Source organism: Cryptomeria japonica, chromosome 10 (genome assembly GCF_030272615.1).
Source record: "Cryptomeria japonica chromosome 10, Sugi_1.0, whole genome shotgun sequence".
In the NCBI taxonomy this organism is placed as follows: domain Eukaryota; kingdom Viridiplantae; phylum Streptophyta; class Pinopsida; order Cupressales; family Cupressaceae; genus Cryptomeria; species Cryptomeria japonica.
Window position 1 is genome coordinate 285,438,605 of NC_081414.1, and position 19,598 is coordinate 285,458,202.

Genomic DNA, 19,598 nt, shown 5'->3' on the forward strand with positions numbered 1-19,598 from the left:
TGACTCATTATTATTCTAAGAAAACAAGCCTTATGTTTCATGAAGGGTCCTTTATGATGCTATTAGTGATTCCTAACATAGGCAATAAATTTCATTACGTCATGAATAGAGTAAAAGAGAAGACTATTAAAAAAAATTATAGATAAATGAAAAATTAAAGAAATAGAGGAGAAAGGAGGTATTATAAGAACTCAAATCATCCATGTGCAATTCAAGTATCCCTAATAGAGTTATGGCATATGGTAGATATTAGATTTATGTCTTGATTGTGGGTAGAGATAACTTTGTCAATGGTTTAGATGCATATCTAGTCATGGAAAAATATCTAAGCATGTGTGCAACAACAATTTCTTTTATATTTGTGCAATCCACTTTTTCAAAATTTTGATATCTAGTAAAATAAAATGGAGTAAATAAATTATGTGCATGAATCATCTAATTAAATGAGACCTAATACAACCTTACTCTAGATCTAATTTTATTTGGATGTGAAAAATTAATAATTATTCTACCATCTACATGCAATTAAATTATAATAGACTGTAAAATAAATAACAAACAATCTTAACAATATTGTGAAATAACTAATTTATAATAAAAACTTATAAATTTAAATTTCAGATAAATAAATTTACAGAAAAATACTTAACTAGACACTAAAATCATATATTGATTAACATCTATATATTAAATTAATTAAACATATAAGTTTTGTTCCCTACAATTCCATATGATCTCCCACCATCATCTCCTCTCGTTTTAATAAAATGTGTCTGTACATATTTGTTCATATGCAAACTTTTTTACTTTAATTACTCATCATAAATGAGAAAACAAAAGGCGACGAAGATTATCATAAAATCAATTATTATATATAACAATAAAAGACGATGCCAAAACTCGATCTATACGTTATTATATTAAAGTTTGAAAGGACAAGAGCTAAAACTAAGACAACTCTCGAATAACTCTACCTGGGACATAAGTGGACGTCACCCGAATGTTTTTAGCTATTTGATATTTTCAATGCGTTTAGATGAATATCAACACAAATCATTGCTCTATGATTACTTAGTAAGTAACGAGAATCTTACCCTAAAAGATTTTATAATCTATACTCTCCAGAATTATCAAGAATTTTGGCTGCTTACGGTATTCAGCCTGCAATACCGGTACACATTTCTTCGAATATCCCTAGATGTCGTGTCTCATTTCAACGAGGCATCCATTTGTCTTAATAATTTAGAATTTTCCAAAAATCCTTCTGAAATTCAAGCGCTTAAAATATTATTCAGCGACCCCTCAAGATACCCTTTCTAGTGCGTCCCGAAGTATCTTTTATATGCTTTTCTTTTATACTGTGCTGAAAGCCTTATATAGAGCAGCATCCCGCATTCTATTCTCCAATTAGTACTGTTAGTGCTGATATTTGCTTGCAATTTCTTCTTAATTCTAGTTTTCTGAGGTGAAACAGCAAATGGGTCGTACTCTAAACAAGAAGCCCCTTGCTGTTATGGTCCCGTTTCCTGCACAAGGCCACATAAATCCCATGTTTCAGCTAGCGAAGAAGCTTGCAGTCGAGGAGGGATTTGCTGTTATGTTTGTTAACACCGACTATCAACACGAACGCATGGTAGGAGCTAATAATAACAAAGAGTCGAGCTTAGTCAGAGAGGCTCAAGAAATCGGTATTCGATTATTGTCGATCTCTGATGGATTAGGTCCTCATGAAAGTCGAAATCAGTTTTCGAAGATGGTGAGATCAATGGAGGCCACCTGTGGGCCTTTACTTTGTAAACTGGTTGATGAGATCCAAGAGGAGGAGGGACTGGCTGTTACCTGCTTGATTGTAGACTTAATTTCAGCCTACTGGGTATTAGAGGCAACCCAGCACTTGGATATATCAAGAGCTGTCTTTTGGACAGGGCTTACTGCCTCATACTCCACCTTCTATCATGCTCCAACTCTTATCTCTTCCGGAATTATAACTTCCGAAGGTAAGAAACCACTGATTTCGTGTATTATATTTGTAGTACTCTTTAAAAGGAATATTGTTCAACCTTTTACTTCTGATTTTGTTGTGGCAGGTACACCTACTGATCATCGTATGGTCGAATACGTTCCTTGGGCGCCCCAAATCCATTCTAGTCAGTTTCCATGGCTCCTTCCAGGAAGCGAAGATCAGGAGTTTCTTTTCCTGATGACCCTTAGATGTATTGAAAGCGCAAAAGGGCTATTCCATTTTACCAATACTGTGAATGAACTAGAAATCCCAATTCACAAATCCTTTGCAAAAGAAGATCAAGTTTATTCCATAGGTCCCTTAATTCCTTCACAATTTCTTGATGCCCAATCGGAAAGGACAATGGGTACAATGAGCACGGGCTTCTGGACAGAGGAAGTTGAGTGCCTCTCATGGCTGGACAAACAGCTTGCGAAATCTGTGATTTATGTTGCATTCGGAAGCGTAGCTATTTTGAACCAAACACAGTTGGAGGAGTTTGCCCTGGGGCTGGAGGCCACTCAGAGACCATTTCTGTGGGTTCTGCGGTGTGATCTACTTAATGGAGAGCCTGCAGTGCTGCCTTCAGGATTCATGGAACGCACAAAACATCTTGGCTGCTTTGTGTCCTGGTCTCCACAGCTAAGAGTCTTGTCCCATCCTTCTGTAGCCTGCTTCGTCACGCACTGCGGGTGGAATTCAACTCTTGAGAGCATCACCATGGGTGTTCCAATGATCTGTTGGCCTTATTTTGCAGACCAGTTTATAGACAGCTCCTTTATATTAGAAGAGTGGAGAGTCGGGCTGACTTTGAATGCAAACATGAAAGGGATTATAGAGAAACGTGAGGTCCAGGAGATAGTCGAGAGGTTATTAGATAGTAAGGAAGGTGCTGAGATAAGTGAAAAAATGAGTACGCTGAAGAATATGGTAAGGACTGCTGTGAGAGAAGGGGGGTCGTCTAATATCAACTTCAGAAAGTTCGTAAATGCCATGAAAAACACTTGATTAGTCAGTGTTTACCGTCATCGAGTCCTCAGCAAATAGACCTGTCATAGTCGCAATTAAAGTGTGACCTGAATTCTTGCTTTTTCATCCCAATATAAGTCACTGTTTAGCGTGATTGATTTCCCAATACTACGCTGTTTAAAGTCCTCAGTAAATTAACTTGGCGTAGTCACAATTGAGGTGTGATCTGAATTGTTGCTTCACCGTCCTTCTATAAGTAATTTTTTCAACAAGTGAACGTGACCAGCTCTACTTCTTCCATGCATATTAAATAATTACTTTATTTAATATCACTACATTTTTTAGTTCCTGCTCATAAGGTGGGGAACTAATCTTTTCGGTTAAGCAATTTTGTCATTAGTTCTTGTTGAAATATGAAAGGTGAAGCCTAATGTTTCTCTTTTTAATTAATTTTGTAAATTGTTAAATATGGATGAAAAAAACAATGATTGTTTGTTGGTGTTTTTGCTGTGGATAGTTGTGGTTTTCATTAAAAAAAAATATTTATCTAATAACATTATGTGAAATGTAATATAAGATGTATATCTTATGTTTTTAATGACATTATTTTTATTCGTTACATCATGAAATGTTATTGTGACACACAAACATATAGGTGTCTTCTATAAAATATTTGTGGCAGTAGGAAGGCAGTTCCTTATTTTACGTGGCTTGTTTAAACATACACATTTTGCATACATTTGTAATAAAAAACACGCAAGGAATCCTTTTTATAGTAGGCAATTATGCCTTCAAGAACTATAGGAAGATAGGTATTGGTTCCTCTCATTTCAATTAAACTTGTGCTCTAGCAAGAAGATAGCTTTGTTTTTTCATATAAAAAAGGAAGAGTGAACAATTGTCCAATAAAATCACAAGAGATGCATTATAAGGTGTATACCCTAAGATTCTTATGGCAATTATTTTTTGGTTAAACCATTAAACTTTCTCTTGACACAAACATATAGGTGTCGTTTGCAAAATATATGTGGTTGTAGGATGGTGTTTCCCAATTTCATGTGGCTTGTCTACACAAACACATTTTGCATACATTTATAAAAGAAAACATGGCAGGGATCATTTTCATTGTAGGCAATTGTTTCTTCAATAACAACTAGAGGAAGATAGGTTTTTATTTATCTAATTTCTATTAAAATAATCCCTTGTTAGGGTTTCAAAATATTTTTCATGCAAATTTAATTGATTAGTTTCATTGAAAGGACAACATAATTTTATAGAATCTTTTTTTACAAAGAGGTAAAGATTTATTCAGAAATCACAGAAATACCAATTTTTGGCCTTAGGCCCACCAAGATAGCAATAGAAACTAAAAGGATCCTTAAAAACCACCAGCACCACCACTAAAAAGATCAGTGACCATAGCATTAGATTCGACCATTGAAATTCCAATGATAATACCTTTTTGAAAAGGTCGACAATCCAATCAACTCCTCATGATTTATGTCCATGTAGAATTTCAGCCCAATCAGACAACCAAGTCAAAAGCTATGACCCCGCGAAGTCCCTCCATCAAGGACGAAATGCCCAAAAATTCCCAACCAAGGAGAGGCTAAGTTCAGCAATGGTTGAGTTAACTAACACATCAGGTACCTCCACTTGATGTGCACTAACCACACATTTATCCTAAGGAGCAAGACTGCCAGAAGATTTCCCCATCTTCGTAGGGCTTCCACCTTGGAGTTTCCTTGCATAAGTCAAAGATTCAAGTTCTGTGAAAAGGTCAAAACGGTACTGAGGAGAAGAAGGGAAATAAGAATAATTTGCCATCAGAGGGTTCTCTTGAAAAGCATGGCAGTCATGTGCAACAATGATATGGGACCCAACCTGTTGGGAAGCCCGTAAAGCCCCCCCTCGCCCCCAGCTTCAGCCATAGGAAAACTAGAGGGAGACAAGCAACACATGAGGAACGTCTGGCCAAAAGCAGCTAGCAAAACGCTACCATGAGAGACAGTCAGAGAGAGCTCCCAAGTTTTTTCATTTTGGTTGTTTTGCCCATCCTTAGACCTCCCTTGCTACCTTAAGAACTAATATTTTATACTTTGGCACTATTTGTTATTGTCTACTCTACTCACTTGTAACTTTCTCAATATTGGATCTACAACTACACAAATATAAAATAGGGAAAAGGGTTATGTTGATAGGGACTTGCCTATATCAAACCCTATGTTAGGTCTCTCACATCCATAATTTTTGGCAATGTGATAGGATGCATGGCCTTATAAGGACAAAGACTAATCAAATGACAAAATGCTAAAATGACGAGATATTATCTCAAGTATGAAATCTTTTGAAAGAATCTCACACAAATCTTGATGTGATGCTCAAGAAGTCATACAACATGTTAGTGTATTCTTGCAACATGGAATACCATAACATACTTGATCACAATTGTTGTAGAAGACTTGAATCATTCAGTTTTTTAACTTTCTCATTGCCTAATTATATTTCCTTACTCAAGAGTTTAGATTGTTCATTTGGATATTTTAAACTGTGAAATGAGAAGGGATGTCATATTATTACAAAATTTGTACCCTTTCAAAATGTATTTTTGGGATAGGTTGATAGAGGGTAATCACACAATAGTGAGTCCCACTTTTTGGTTGAAATAGGAAATTGAAATCAACATTCTCAACTAAATCTTCACTTTCTAACACATATAGTAGCTAAACTATTAAAAATTTGAAGATGACTGATTTTATGGGATTTTCTCTATAGATTCTAAACATGTATACTTTTTTTAAATTTGAAATTAAATTATAATATTTTTCACAAAAATTTTAATAATTTGTTTTTTATAGTAAACAATATTAATTTTTTTAACATATATTTTAATAACTTATTTTTAAAAGTAAATAAATTTTTTTTAAATGATATTAATGTCACCATGCATAAATTTCTTATAAAAGGGATAAAATTTTAATTTTTTAAATGTATATTTTTGACACCAATATTTAGTGCTTTTCATTTTGTTTCATAATGCTTTATTGCATTGTTTTAATTAATTTTTTAATTTAAATTAATTATAATAATGACATAGGTGTACATGTTGTTATGCATAAAATAATTTGTGTATTGAAATTCAATTTTTTTATTGAAACAAAGACATCAATACCTAATGCATAGATATTGTTAAAAAAAAAATCCGTAATTTACTATTTTTCCACTTGCATAAAATAGAGAACTTGTAATTTACTATTTTTGGGATAGGTTTTGTGGTACTTACTAGCTCTCCTGCGTCAGCTGGCCTCTGAAATTGGCGAACGCGATCGAATCTATGCACCAATGCCATAGCTGCTAACTATTGTTGCTCTATTCTCTCTCTGCACTCTGATCTCTTGGATGTGTGGATGACAATGAGGATGTATTCCCCTCGTGGTCTATTTTATAGACTACCCTATCCCTAGCCCTAGCCCTCGTCTCCAAAGCCAATCTTCTTTATCCCGTGACTCTGTCACTCTATCCTATTTGGTCAGTCCATTCTAGCCTTTCTTTCTTATCGAGAGATTGTCTGCGATATTTTCAGACATTTTCATCCAATCTCTCGAGGGGGCATATCATTCCCATCTTGGAGCAACTTTGTATCACTTCATATCATCTTCTTTGAAACAACACGACAAGCTACATTGTTTCAAAGAGGGGCAAAATGTAGACACCTAAAATTGTCCAATCTAATTAAATAAATATTTTATGTATTTAATTACTTTAGCCTAATTCTTCTATTAATTAAATATATCTTTATTTATTTAATTAATTCATTTATCCTCTTCTAGCCTTATTTCTCATTTAAATAAATACATTTATTTATTTAAATAATCATTTTCCTAAATTAAATAAATATCTTATTTATTTAATTAATCCCACTTCTTCTATTAATTAAATAAATCTTTATTTATTTAATTAATTCATTAACCTTTTCTACCTATGACACATGTCATTCATCTCTTAATTCATACACTACCTACCCTCTCATTATTTTCTTATTTCCTCTACCTACCCTCTAATCATAGCAGACCATTTATCTTTTACACCTCTTAATCTTATCCCTCCATTTCATATAGTGTCTTCTATATAAGAGGATACTTCCTTCATTATCAACCCTAATCAATCAATCTATGCATCCTAACTCAATTGCGCACTCGACTACACTACGCCTTTTACATGCGATCCTACTTGGAACCACATTTCCATTCTTTGTTGAGCTCTTGTGCACATAAAATCTGAGAGCAAATATATCAAGCAAGATCAATGGAGATAGGAAGAATGGAGATTCAAACCCTATTGGAAATGTGATGGTATAATCTTTGTGATTTCATTTGATTTGCATTGTCTTAGGTAATCTTCATATGTTATGGTGGATCTTTGTTGTTGTTGGGCTAGGGTTTAGTGGTTGAATTCATTTAACCTTTCAATATTGTTGTTATCCATTTTCACCATATACAATGACAATGCTATTGGGGGAGAGTTTCCACAAGACCATGCACAAATACAGGGTAAATGCAGTTGTGGTGATCATGGTCCTAGATTGGGTTTTAGTGTTGGCATTTGCATGAAGATTGCATTAATGAAATGTTATGTTGTCATTGATGTCAATTAACCGGTAACAGTGTTGTTATAATGTTGTTTTTTAATTGGTAGGAAGAGCTAGTGAAGGGAACTGCAACTGGTATTGCTATGAAATGGAGAGATGAACCAGTAAACCCTACAAGTGTTGATATGCTAAACCCTAACCGATGAAGTTTGGTGAATCAGTTGTATTGGTTTATGATCAAATAATGAGTGGTAATGATTATGCCACGTATGCATGTTGTATGATAAGATTTTCAAATAGTTTTTAGTGCGTAGAGATAACCGTTTTTGTCTTGGGAATAAGCAAGTTCATTGCATGTAATGGAAACCGCGTGATGAGTTACAAATTTTGATGATGTGGTGATTAAGGAGTGGTCAAGGACATCTTGAATGATGTGCAATGATTGTTATGTAATCCAATGGTCATACTTGAACTGATTTGTTTGTAATCTCTATGAGAGAATTAGGTTTCTGATGTGTTACCGACCTATTGATTTGTTTATAAGGTTGATGAGTTGTTTTGTTGAAGTGTTGGCAATTTGTAGTTGAGAGTATGATAGTGTAGTTGTTGAACCAGATGATGTATATGCAATTTGTGTAAAGGCAGATAGGAGCATGAAAAGGATTTGAACAAGAAAGTATAGTTCTATTCAAATAGATCAGCAAACCCCTGTTGTTTTCTAACAGTTACAACAGTCAAATCCCCTAACTGAGTAAGTTGTAACAAGCTTAGTGTTATTCAAATCCTCTAACCAAGTGGTCCATTAGCTTAGATTTAAAATCCTCTACTGAGGTCACTCCTAATAGGGTATTGCTTCTAATAGAGCATTATAGTCAATCCCTTAACCGAGTGGTCCCTAATAGGATCTATTCTTAACAAGACTTTTGTAAAGCTTTAACAGGCTTGGCTCCTAACAGGGTGAACTTCAGAAGAGTTCAAAATACTTGTGGGTATTCATCCCCACCATGGTTTTTTCCCATTTGGGTTTCCACGTAAAAAATATTGTGTCAAGTGGTGAATGTTTTTGTGGTTATATGTTTATTGTGGTCGAATTGTTTAACTGCTAAATCTACTTTGATATGTTATGTTAATCGGTAGCATTGTGAAATATGTTTTAACTACTCTTAGTAAAGTATTTGAATGATTCAGTTAAATGGTTTGTGAGTTTCAGAGATGTTTTATTATTAGTCTATTATAACAGTCAACCAGTTTAACTTGTCGGTAATATTGCATTAGAAGTTCAGTGTTAAAACCAGTTAGTCTAGATTTTGCTTAGAGAGGTTGATTTTGAGACTGGTGAAAGTTTTTGTTATTTTTTATCTACTAATTCACCCCCCCCCCTCTTAGTAGTTGACCGGATCCTTATTCTATCATCATACCATCAATTGGCATCAGAGCTATTTAGGTGCTCTAAGGTCTAAGCCTAACAACTTGAGGTAAATATCTTGTAGAGCATGATGAAGAAAGAAGGTACAAAGTTTAATAGAGAGAACTACAGAATATGGAGTGATAAAATAAAAATTTATATCAAGAGTCTAGGAAGTCAATACTGGGAACATGTTGGTACTCAATATGTTTCACCTAATATGATTATGACTGATGGTCAGAAGAAAGAGAAACAAGAAAAAAATCAAGCATTGGAGGCCATTATCAGTTCTTTGTCTGATGGAGAGTATGTAGATGCCCATGGTCTAGAGACTCTTATGAGGTATGGAAGAAACTTGAAGAGATCTATAGTGGTAATGAGCATGTGAAGATTGCCAAAGAAGAGAGTCTAAGAGGAAAATTTGATGACATGCATATGGTTGAAGGTGAGCATATACAATAGTATGGTCAGAGGATCAAAGAGAAAGTTGGTGAGATCAAGAGTGTTGGTGGTAAAGTACAAGATGCCACAGTAATTAGTAAGGTGTTGAAAACCCTTCTACCAGTCTACGCTATCCAAGTTGCAGCCATTCAGGAGCTAAAATATTGACAAAACTAAGGTAGCCCTTGACTCCATCATTGGCAAGCTTGCTTCTTTTGAATTAAATGGCTATGATGGTAGTGTTTAGAAATTTGAATCTACATTTAGAGCTTCAGTTTCTAACCCTTCTATGAAGAAAATTAGAGATGTCAGTCACAGTTATGAATCTAGATCCAATAGAGAATTTGATGATGAAGAGAGTTTGGTTGAGCTTGAAGCATTGTTGGCCAAGAGTTTGCCCAGAGGAATCGATAAGTACAGAGGTAAATTACCTTTGAAATGTTTTGCATGCAACAAGATTAGACACATTGCAACTAACTACCCTAATGGTGACAATGAGCACAAGAGTGATAAGTTTAAGAAATACAAGGCAAAAGGCAAAAGAGATTGTCTTATTGCAGTTGATGGTGGTATCACTGATGAGGAATCTAAGGGAGATGCTAATGAAGACATTGCTTTTGTAGCCATTAAAGAGGAGACATCTGATCAGAAAGCATTAGTTTCTCACATGGATAATTCTAATGATTGGATCATTGATAGTGGTTGTTCACACCACATGATCAGTGACTAGAGAAAAATTCTTACTTTGAAGGATTTTGATCGAGGAGTTGTGAGATATGGTAGTGACTCACCCTACATGCTAAAAGGTAAGGGAACTATTTCTCTTAATGGAAAGAGTAGTGCATATGATGTCTACTAGGTTGAAGGATTAAAGCATAGTCTTTTGAGTGTTGCTCAACTTAATGACATAGGTTATCCATTGGAATTTAAGAATGGAATGTGCAAAATCTATGGGAGCAAAGGTGAACTGATTGCTCAACCAGCAAGCAGACTAAAGGTAAACTGTTTCACCTGAATCCTAAAGTCAACAACTTTTTAATTGTTAAAGTAGATGATAGTTGGCTTTGGCATAGGAGATTTTGTCATATACATTTTGATAACATTGTTAAAGTGAGCAAGTCCAAGACAGTGAGAAGTTTGCCTCAGTTGGACAAACTGGTTAATGTTCTATGTAAGGAATGTTAGTTGGGAAAGATGACATCCTCAAATTTTAAGAGAAAATCTTTTTCAGCGAAACATTTGTTAGATTTGGTTCATACAGACCTCTGTGGACCAAAAGTACCAAAAGTATTCAAGGTGACAAATATTTTATGATCTTCACTAATGATTTCTCAAGAATGATGTGGGTCACATTCTTGAAGGATAAAATAGAAGAATTTAGTAAGTTCAAGACATTCAGGGCTTTAGCTAACAAGGAAAGTGGCAAGAAGATAAAGTGTTTGAGGACTGATCAAAGTGGTTAATTTACTTTAGTCGAATTCACTAGATATTGTGAAGAAATGGTATCAAAAGGCATGTTTCTGTACCGAGGACACCACGATAGAATGGTATAGTAGAGAGGAACAACCGGTCAGTTGTTGAAGCTGCTAGAATGTTGTTGATACAAGGAGGAGTAGCAAAAAATTTTTGGAGAGAAGCTATCAACGTAACTATCTACACTATGAACTAGATATTGGTAAAAAGAGGGAAGGATAAAACTCCTTATGAATATTGGCATGGTAGATCACCTAATGTCAGTTATTTTAAGATATTTGGTAGTAAAAATTTTATTAAGAGAGGTGACTATGCTAGCAAGTTTGAGGCTAAAAGTGATGAAGGTATATTTCTTGGTTACTCCACCAAGAGTAAGGCCTGCAAATATTACAACAACCAGACATAGAGAATTATTGAGAGTGTTGATGTTCGAGTGGATGAGTATCCTAAAGTCTTAGGGGAAACCAATGTGGAGAAAGAGGATGAAGATCCTTGCATTCTGATTGTGGAACCAAAACCAGTGAAACTGGTAAAAAGAATGTTGTTGTACCAGTTCAACCAGAACAGGTAGATTCAGAAGAAGATGATGATAATGAAGAAGAAAAATCTAAAGATAATGATCATATCATTCCAAGGTATATGAGACTCAGTCACAATCTTGACCAGATTATTGGAGATAAAGATGCTGGAGTGTTAACCAAAAGAAGAATCAGAGAAAATTCTTGCATGATCTCTACCATTGATCCTAGAACTGCTAAGGAAGCATTTGGAGATGATTATTGGATTAAAGAAATGGAGGAGGAGCTTGATCAAATTGAGAAGAACAACATATGGACCCTAGTACTCAGACCGGTGAATAAAATAGTGATAGGTACTAATTCGGTATCAAGTAATAAACTGAATGAGGATGGAGTAGTAGTCCGAAACAAAGCTAGATTAGTTTGCAAAGGTTATGTACAAGAAGAAGAAGAAGACTATAGTGAGACTTTTGCACCTATTGCTAGACTGGAAGGTGTCAGGACTTTACTTGCATTTGTAGCATATAAGGGATTCAAATTATATCAGATGGATGTGAAGTCAACATTTTTGAATGGGATATTGGAAGAAGTATACATTGAGCAGATAGATGGTTATTCTTTGACATATGAGAAGGACATGGTATGCAAATTGCACAAGACACTATATGGTTTGAAGCAAGCACCAAGAGCATGGTATGAGAGGTTACATTCACACCTGATGAAGATAGTTTTTCAAAGAACTAGTGAAGATAGCAATATATATCTCAAATCTGAAGGAGATAAGATACTAGTTAGTGAAATGTTTATGGATTATATCATATTTGGAGGAAATGATAACATGAGCAATGACTTTGCAAATGAGATAAAAAATGAGTTTGAAATGTCTCTAGTGAGAGAGACAAAATTCTTCACAGGTTTTCAAATACAACAAATGAAGAGTGGTATTTTTATCACATAGTCTAAGTATGTGAAGGAGGTATTAAAGACATTTGGAATGAGTGACTACAAACTAGTTGGGACACCAATGGTTACAAGTTGTAAATTGTCTAAAGAGGATGAAGCCACGTCTGTTGATGAAAATGAGTATAGGTCAATGATTGGGAAATTGCATTATCTTGTTCACAGCAGACCGGATATAGCTCATGCAGTTGGTCTAGTTTCCAGATTTCAGAAGAATCCAAAGGAAACACATTTTATAGCAACCAAGAGGATATTCACATATTTGAAAGGTACCATTGACTATGGTTTATGGTATCTGTATGTAGGTAACTTTGACTTGAAGGTGTATACAGATGCAGACTGGGGAGGTAATGTTGTGACATAAAGAGCACAACTGGTGGAGCATTCTTTCTTGGTGGAAGAATAGTTTCATGGAGCAACAAGAAGCAATGTTTTATATCATAGTCCATTGGTGAAGCTGAGTATGTTGCAACTTATATGAATTGTACCTAGGCTATCTAGATGAGACACATTTTGAAAGGATTCAAGATGAAGTTTACAGAACCGGTAAAGATGTTATGCGACAACACCAGTGCCATAAATATTTCAAAGAACCCTATTTTGCATGCATGAACCAAGCATATTGAATTGAAAAAGCACAAAGTAAAGATATGTTATTGGATCATGTTTCTACCATTTTGCAGCTTGCAAATATCTTTACTAAACCTCTGCCTAAGACTAATTTTGAGTATATTAGAAGTCAGTTAGGGGTCAAGTACCCCTACATGAGGTCAATTGAGCATGATGTAGAATACATAAGTCCCAGAGCTACTTGCAGAATTTTACACCAGGATTGGTGTAGAGTGGATTTATTCCATAGGGAGAGCATCAAGTTGCAGGTTGACGATGCTTAACAGTGAAGGTTGACATTGCATGTTTTACTTTCACTTTGTAATTGTTGTCAAAGGGGGAGAAGAACTATATAAATGGTGAGAATAATTGTATGATTGACAGAGAGAAGATCTATAGCCAGTTACTAGCTGAAGACATGGAGACTCAGTTGAAGGAGAATACATGGTAAAATGTAAACCAGGATTCCTATTCACAATCATAGCAATCAAGGGTATTGATCCTTGTATTGCCATCAATGCCAAAGGGGGAGATGTTTGGCATTTGCATGAAGATTGCATTAATGAAATGTTATGTTGTCAATGATGTCAATTAACTGATAATAATTTTGTTATAATGTTGTTTTCTAATCGGTAGGAAGAGCTAGTGAAGGGAACTGCAACCGATAGGTGAATTTGTGGATGAAACTGGTATTGCTATGAAATGGAGAGATGGACCAGTAAACCCTACCTATTGATATGATAAACCCTAACCGATGAAGTTTGGTGAATCGGTTGTATTGGTTTATGATCAAATGATGAGTGGTAATGATTATGCCACGTATGCATGTTGTATGAGAAGACTTTCAAATGGTTTTTGGTGCATAGAGAGAATGGTTTTTGTCTTGGGAATGAGAAAGTTCATTGCATGTAATGGAAACCGCATGATGAGTTACAAAGCTCGATGAAGTGGTGATCAAGGAGCAGTTAAGGGTATCTTGAATGATGTGTAGTGATTGTTATGTAATCCAATGGTCATACTTAAACCGATTTGTTTGTAATCTCTATGAGAATTAGGTTTGTGATGTGTTACCAACCTATTGATTTGTTTAAAAGGTCGATGAGTTATTTTGTTGAAGTGTTGGCAATTTGTAGTTGAGAGTACGAGAGTGTGCTTGCCGAACCAAATGATGTATCTATAGTTTGTGTAAAGGCAGATAGGAGCATGAAAAAAAATTGAACAAGCAAGTGTAGTGCTATTCAAAGAGATCATCAAACCCCTATTATTTTCTAACAATTACAACAGTGAAATCCCCTAACTGGGTAAGCTCTAACAAGCTTAGTGTTATTCAAATCTTCTAACCAGGTGGTCCATTATCTTGGATTTAAAATCCTCTACCAAGTTTACTCCTAATAGGGTATTCCTTCTAATAGGGCATTATAGTCAATCCCTTAACCGGGTGGTCCCTAATAGGATATGTTCTTAACAGGACTTTTGTAAAGCTTTAATAGGCTTGGCTCCTAACAGGGCGAACTTCAGAAGAGTTCAGAATACTTGTGGGTATTCATCCCCACCATGGTTTTTTCCCATTTAGGTTTCCACGTAAAAAATATTGTGTCAAGTGGTGAATGTTTTTGTGGTTATATGTTTATTGTGGTTGAATTGTTTAACTGCTAATCTACTTTGATATGTTATGTTAATCGACAACAATGTGAAATATGTTTTAACTACTCTTAGTAAAGTGTTTGAATGATTCAGTTAAATGGTTTGTGAGTTTCAGAGATGTTTTATTATTAGTCTATTATAATAGTCAACCGGTTTAATTTGTTTGTAATATTGCATTTGAAGTTCATTGTTTAAACCAGTTAGTTTAGAGTTTGCTTAGAGAGGTTGATTTGGAGATTGGTGAAAGTCTATGCAGTTTTCTATCTACTGATCCCCCCCCCCCTCCTCTCAGTAGCGGACCGGATCCTTATTCTTTCACCATACCATCATTTAGAAATGGGAGAATGTGGATATGTTGGTTCAAGTCATGTGGTAGTGTGTGGAGGATGATTGGCTTGGCAGTTTGATGGAGCTCTTGGAGATGGCAATGTTGGGTGTTAGATTTGATGTTGGGGAAGGGCTGGGCATAAACGAAATTCATGAACTATGTGAATTGGTCCTTTGCATATGTTGGCCATTTGGTTTGGATGGAGATGAGTGTAGAGAAGAGGTGGCAATTGGTTGGTACTCACTAAATCTTTATCTGAGAGAGAAAGAGTTGGAATATCGGTGCCCTATGGCAGGTGGCTTTGCAATGTGTGGCACTACAAAGAAGACTGTAAAAGTGAAGGGTAAGTGAAAGGCATCAGGTAAGAGGAGGGCCAAGCTGGACAAGGAGATGAAATATTTTAATGGTTTAGAGATGGGTGGTGGTGGATGGGGAAATGTGGATGAAGGGTCAAGCGACTTTTCTCCAGACGTGCCCTATTTATGGTTTGCACGGTGCGGTGGTGGTGGATGGGGAAATGTGGATGAAGGGTCAACCGACTTTTCTCCAGGCGTGCCCTATTTATGGTTTGCACGGTGCGGTGGTGGTGGATGGGGAAATGTGGATGAAGGGTCAAGCGACTTTTCTCCAGACGTGCCCTATTTATGGTTTGCACGGTGCGGTGGTGGTTGGGGGCTACTGTATTTTTTCTCTTTTATTTTATTATTATTGTGTAAACTGTCATGAATCTCTATGGGTTTTGTGAGTTCTCTAGTCTTTGTCTGTGGTGTAGATAATGGTGTCTACTCTAGTGGTAGAATCTTTTAGGGTTAGGGGTGTATGGGTTTTTGGTTGTAGTGGCTATTGGGGGTTTCCTCATGCTCTTTTTTGTTTGAATGTTGCAATGCTGGAAAATTTTAAAAGAATGCCAAAGTAATTATGGGTCTGTAATGAAGGCATGGCGGTTGTAAGGGGGTGGTTTACTTGGTGGTGCATGAATCTATTCTAGGCTTTTTATAATTCTTAAATGTAAACTTTTATTTCAATATAATAATATACATTATTATTACCAATTAAAAAAAAGTAGGGTAAAACATAAATTAGACTCAAAATATGTAATATTGTTTAATTCTTTCATTATCTCTATATAATATTCTCTATATTTTTTACTATATGTCTTGGATTTAGCATCATGATTGTGAGAGATTCAACTTCCAATCAGAAAGATGTGTTTATATGACACATTTCTTATGACATATCAAACTCTAAAGGTTCTAATATCTTCTATATCGTGAAATAATCCTCTCCTTGAGGACATTCTTATTTATTATATGAATAATGATTACACTTTAGAGAGATGTGGCTCTCTCTCCAATGATGATGAATCTTTAGTGATCTTTTGGCCTTTTGTAATACCAATTTTGATCCAACTAAGATGGATAATTTTTCTCTTAATGTTATAGTCATAGCTCATATCCCTCTCTTTAAGCTCTTTCTACAACACTATTTCAACCCACATGCCATATTTTGGATATTATTTTTATTCCAAAATGATATTTTGTTATGATTTGAAAGTTCTCCTGCCTATTTAGTTCCCCAAATTATGGATTCCATACTAGATCCTTGTAATGTCCCCCAATAAACTATGGAATTAGTAAATTATGTATCTTAAACTATTGATCTATGGAGTATAAAATATGTTCCCAATTTGTTTTCTTTGCAACACACTAGGGTTACTTATGTGTGCATGACTAAACATGGGGATTCCATAGTTTAGGATAAATCATTTGGTCATGGGAGCTCTGTTATAGAAGTTTTTTTGTTTTCCATTTATTTTTCCATTTCTTGTGTAGCTCATTATTCTTTCATTCTATTTTTTTAATGTAAAATAGTTTAGAATTTAGAAAGAAAATATTTTACCAATACCAAATATTCCATTCCATCGATAAAATATATTTTTCCTTTATTAGAATAAGTATTTCACAATATAATGAGATAAGATTTTAGAAAACTAATTCAAGACACACTTCATGCAATAATTTCAAGCTCCTGTGACGATATGATGGAAACAACAATTATAATGTGTATTAAATGGAAAATAAGGCATACTACCCTTTCTCAATATGATATACATAATCATGGGTTCACATTTGAAACTTCATCTATAATACAATTACCATACAAATTTGATTTTATAAATTAATCATGCAAATAATATATCATCTATTTCACAACTAAATGAATCACTGATAATCTTGTACACAATTCTTGAGTAAAATTTCTTAGATTGTCATCATTCCCTTCCATAAAATGGTTTATGTAATCACACTATAAGGAGCAACTACAATAGCACAACAATTATGCTCACATAGGCTACACAATTACTCACATAAGAAATAATCATTGATAATAATTTAACACATTGAAAAGGCACATCATATACAAAGGAAACTCAGCAATCATAATATTCTAAGTAATTTCTTCAGGGTGAATTCACAATACTGGTTCCCACTTTTTGACCAACTTTGACACTTATATGAATATTTTGAAAAAAACCTTCACTTTTCGACACCTATAACTTTTAAACCATTAAGAACTTGAAGATGATATAAAGTAGTGATTTTTAACATCTTGTGTGTAGATTCTAAATATATATTTTTCAAATTTGTTTGAATAAAATTTTATTGATTTTTCTATCTCCCTCAAAAAGTAGTTTTTATAGAAAACAACATTTTTTAAGAGTGATGTGTATCCCGAAATGCATAATTTTTTTTCTATAAATGAGCTTGTAACATCAATACCCAGGGCATGCAGTTGGTTTGATAGTGATATGTTGAATATTTTTTATTTTATTAAGTTTTGAAGTTCGACTAATTATAATTTAGATATAGGTGTACGTTTGAACACATAACTTGTTCTATATATATCAAAATTCAATTTTCTTTTTTTTGTTAGAAAGAAAACATCAATACCTAGTGCATAGATATTTTTTCAGAATTTTTTTGAATTAGTTTACTATTTTTCCCAATGCATTGAACAAAGAAGTTCATGTTTGGTGAAAAACCTACATTCATAAGAAATAAAATAAAAATATATTAATGAAATTAAATATATTAAAAGTTATACTATTTGGAAATATTATAATAAGGACTAAATACTTTAAAAAAAAAAAATTTAAATGAATTAATTTGACCCCCCAAAAGCTAATGTAAAATTGGTTTTTTATTAGCATTTGATACATGCAAAGGAGACTCCATTGCAAGTATGATTTATAAGTAGAGAGGTTTTATTCAAGAAATTTTTATCTAAGAGCTTTGATTTAACTCTCTTAAATTAATTACTTAAAATGGGACCTATTAAAGCTTAAATCAATATATTTTTTTTAAAATGTATGATTTCATCAAAAATTAGGACGTACCAAAAAGTGGGAACCAACTTTGTGAGTTCACCCTTCAACCATGTTCTTCAACATTGAAAAGGCAATGAGGAAAAATGTCCCAATCAGTAAAAGTAATAGGTATAATCACTCTTGCACAAGAAATGTTATACCTAACTTGCTAGCTAATATACAACTATAGATCTAGAAGATTACCTATTGCTAAGTAAACTTAAAAAATTGTGTACAACTTAAATGCATACACCAATAAATTTAATGCTCTTTTAGGCTTATAAATGTTTGTGAATTCTACTTATATTATAGACTATAGTTTAGAATAATTATCCTTTACAGATTATGATAAAATAATATGCATACTATAATGTGCATAAATGAGATCCACTGGTCAAATCATGTAAACTAGGAATTTACCACATCAATACATTTATGAATAATCAATACATCCAACTACAAACCAAATGGTTGAGTTGGGTGCTACTAATTGATTATTCTTTTGATTGATTGAATTCATTTGATAAATAAATTTGAGAACTATGGTTAATGATGCAAAAGTAAGAGTAATCAACATAAATAGTGAACTTTAGATTAGACATGTAGACTCTAACTACAAACTTGGAAATAAGAATTAGAAAGGAGCTTGTGTGTGAAATTTTAGCCCAAAAGTCCTATAATATGTATTTAGGCATTAGTATCCTTGGAGTGTTATATTTGGATATCAAAACCGAATTCGGGATTAGGATATCACTATGTGTGTCTTCCTAAAATTTCATTAAAAAGTGTCAGATATTAGGATACCATAGTGTCAAAGACTTTCCACTTCTTCAAAGTTTTGTTCTCTTCATCTTAGAATGTACCTTTTTAATCTATATACATTCTCTATAGAAGAGAAATTTCACACACAAGAGATGAAACATTATGTTGGGTTAATAGGGGTTTTCCTTAGTCAAACCTTGAGTTTGGAACTAATCCTTTAATGAAAATTGATAAAAAACTAAAATCTTTAAAGTAAAATTCTAAATCCAAAGGGAAAAATAATGGAGTTTTGTCACACTTTGGGCCAATAGAGGGTAGTCCGACCACATTGAGTCTAGCCAAACTTAGTTCGGTCAGACTACTTCTCAGTTGTGTGGCACCATGTGGCGCCTCCATGGCACTAAGAGTGTGGCCAAACTCCCTTAATTGAAAAGCCACCATTAAAAAAATAAAATTGTTTGAAATGTTGAAACTAAGGGTAGTTCGATCAAACTGAGTTCGACTGAACTATCCTATGTGGCCTACCATGTGG

At 34.2% G+C, this 19,598-nt stretch overlaps 1 protein-coding gene across 1 annotated transcript; it reads left to right on the top strand.

The window, feature by feature from the left end:
- The first annotated feature begins 1,477 nt into the window (after positions 1 to 1,477).
- On the top strand, positions 1,478 to 3,010 carry LOC131055551 (UDP-glycosyltransferase 85A5-like). The gene is made up of 2 exons (XM_057990017.1): positions 1,478 to 1,997; positions 2,088 to 3,010. The coding sequence occupies exons 1-2, from the start codon at positions 1,478 to 1,480 to the stop codon at positions 3,008 to 3,010; spliced, it is 1,443 nt and encodes a 480-aa protein (XP_057846000.1).
- Positions 3,011 to 19,598: the final 16,588 nt, after the last annotated feature.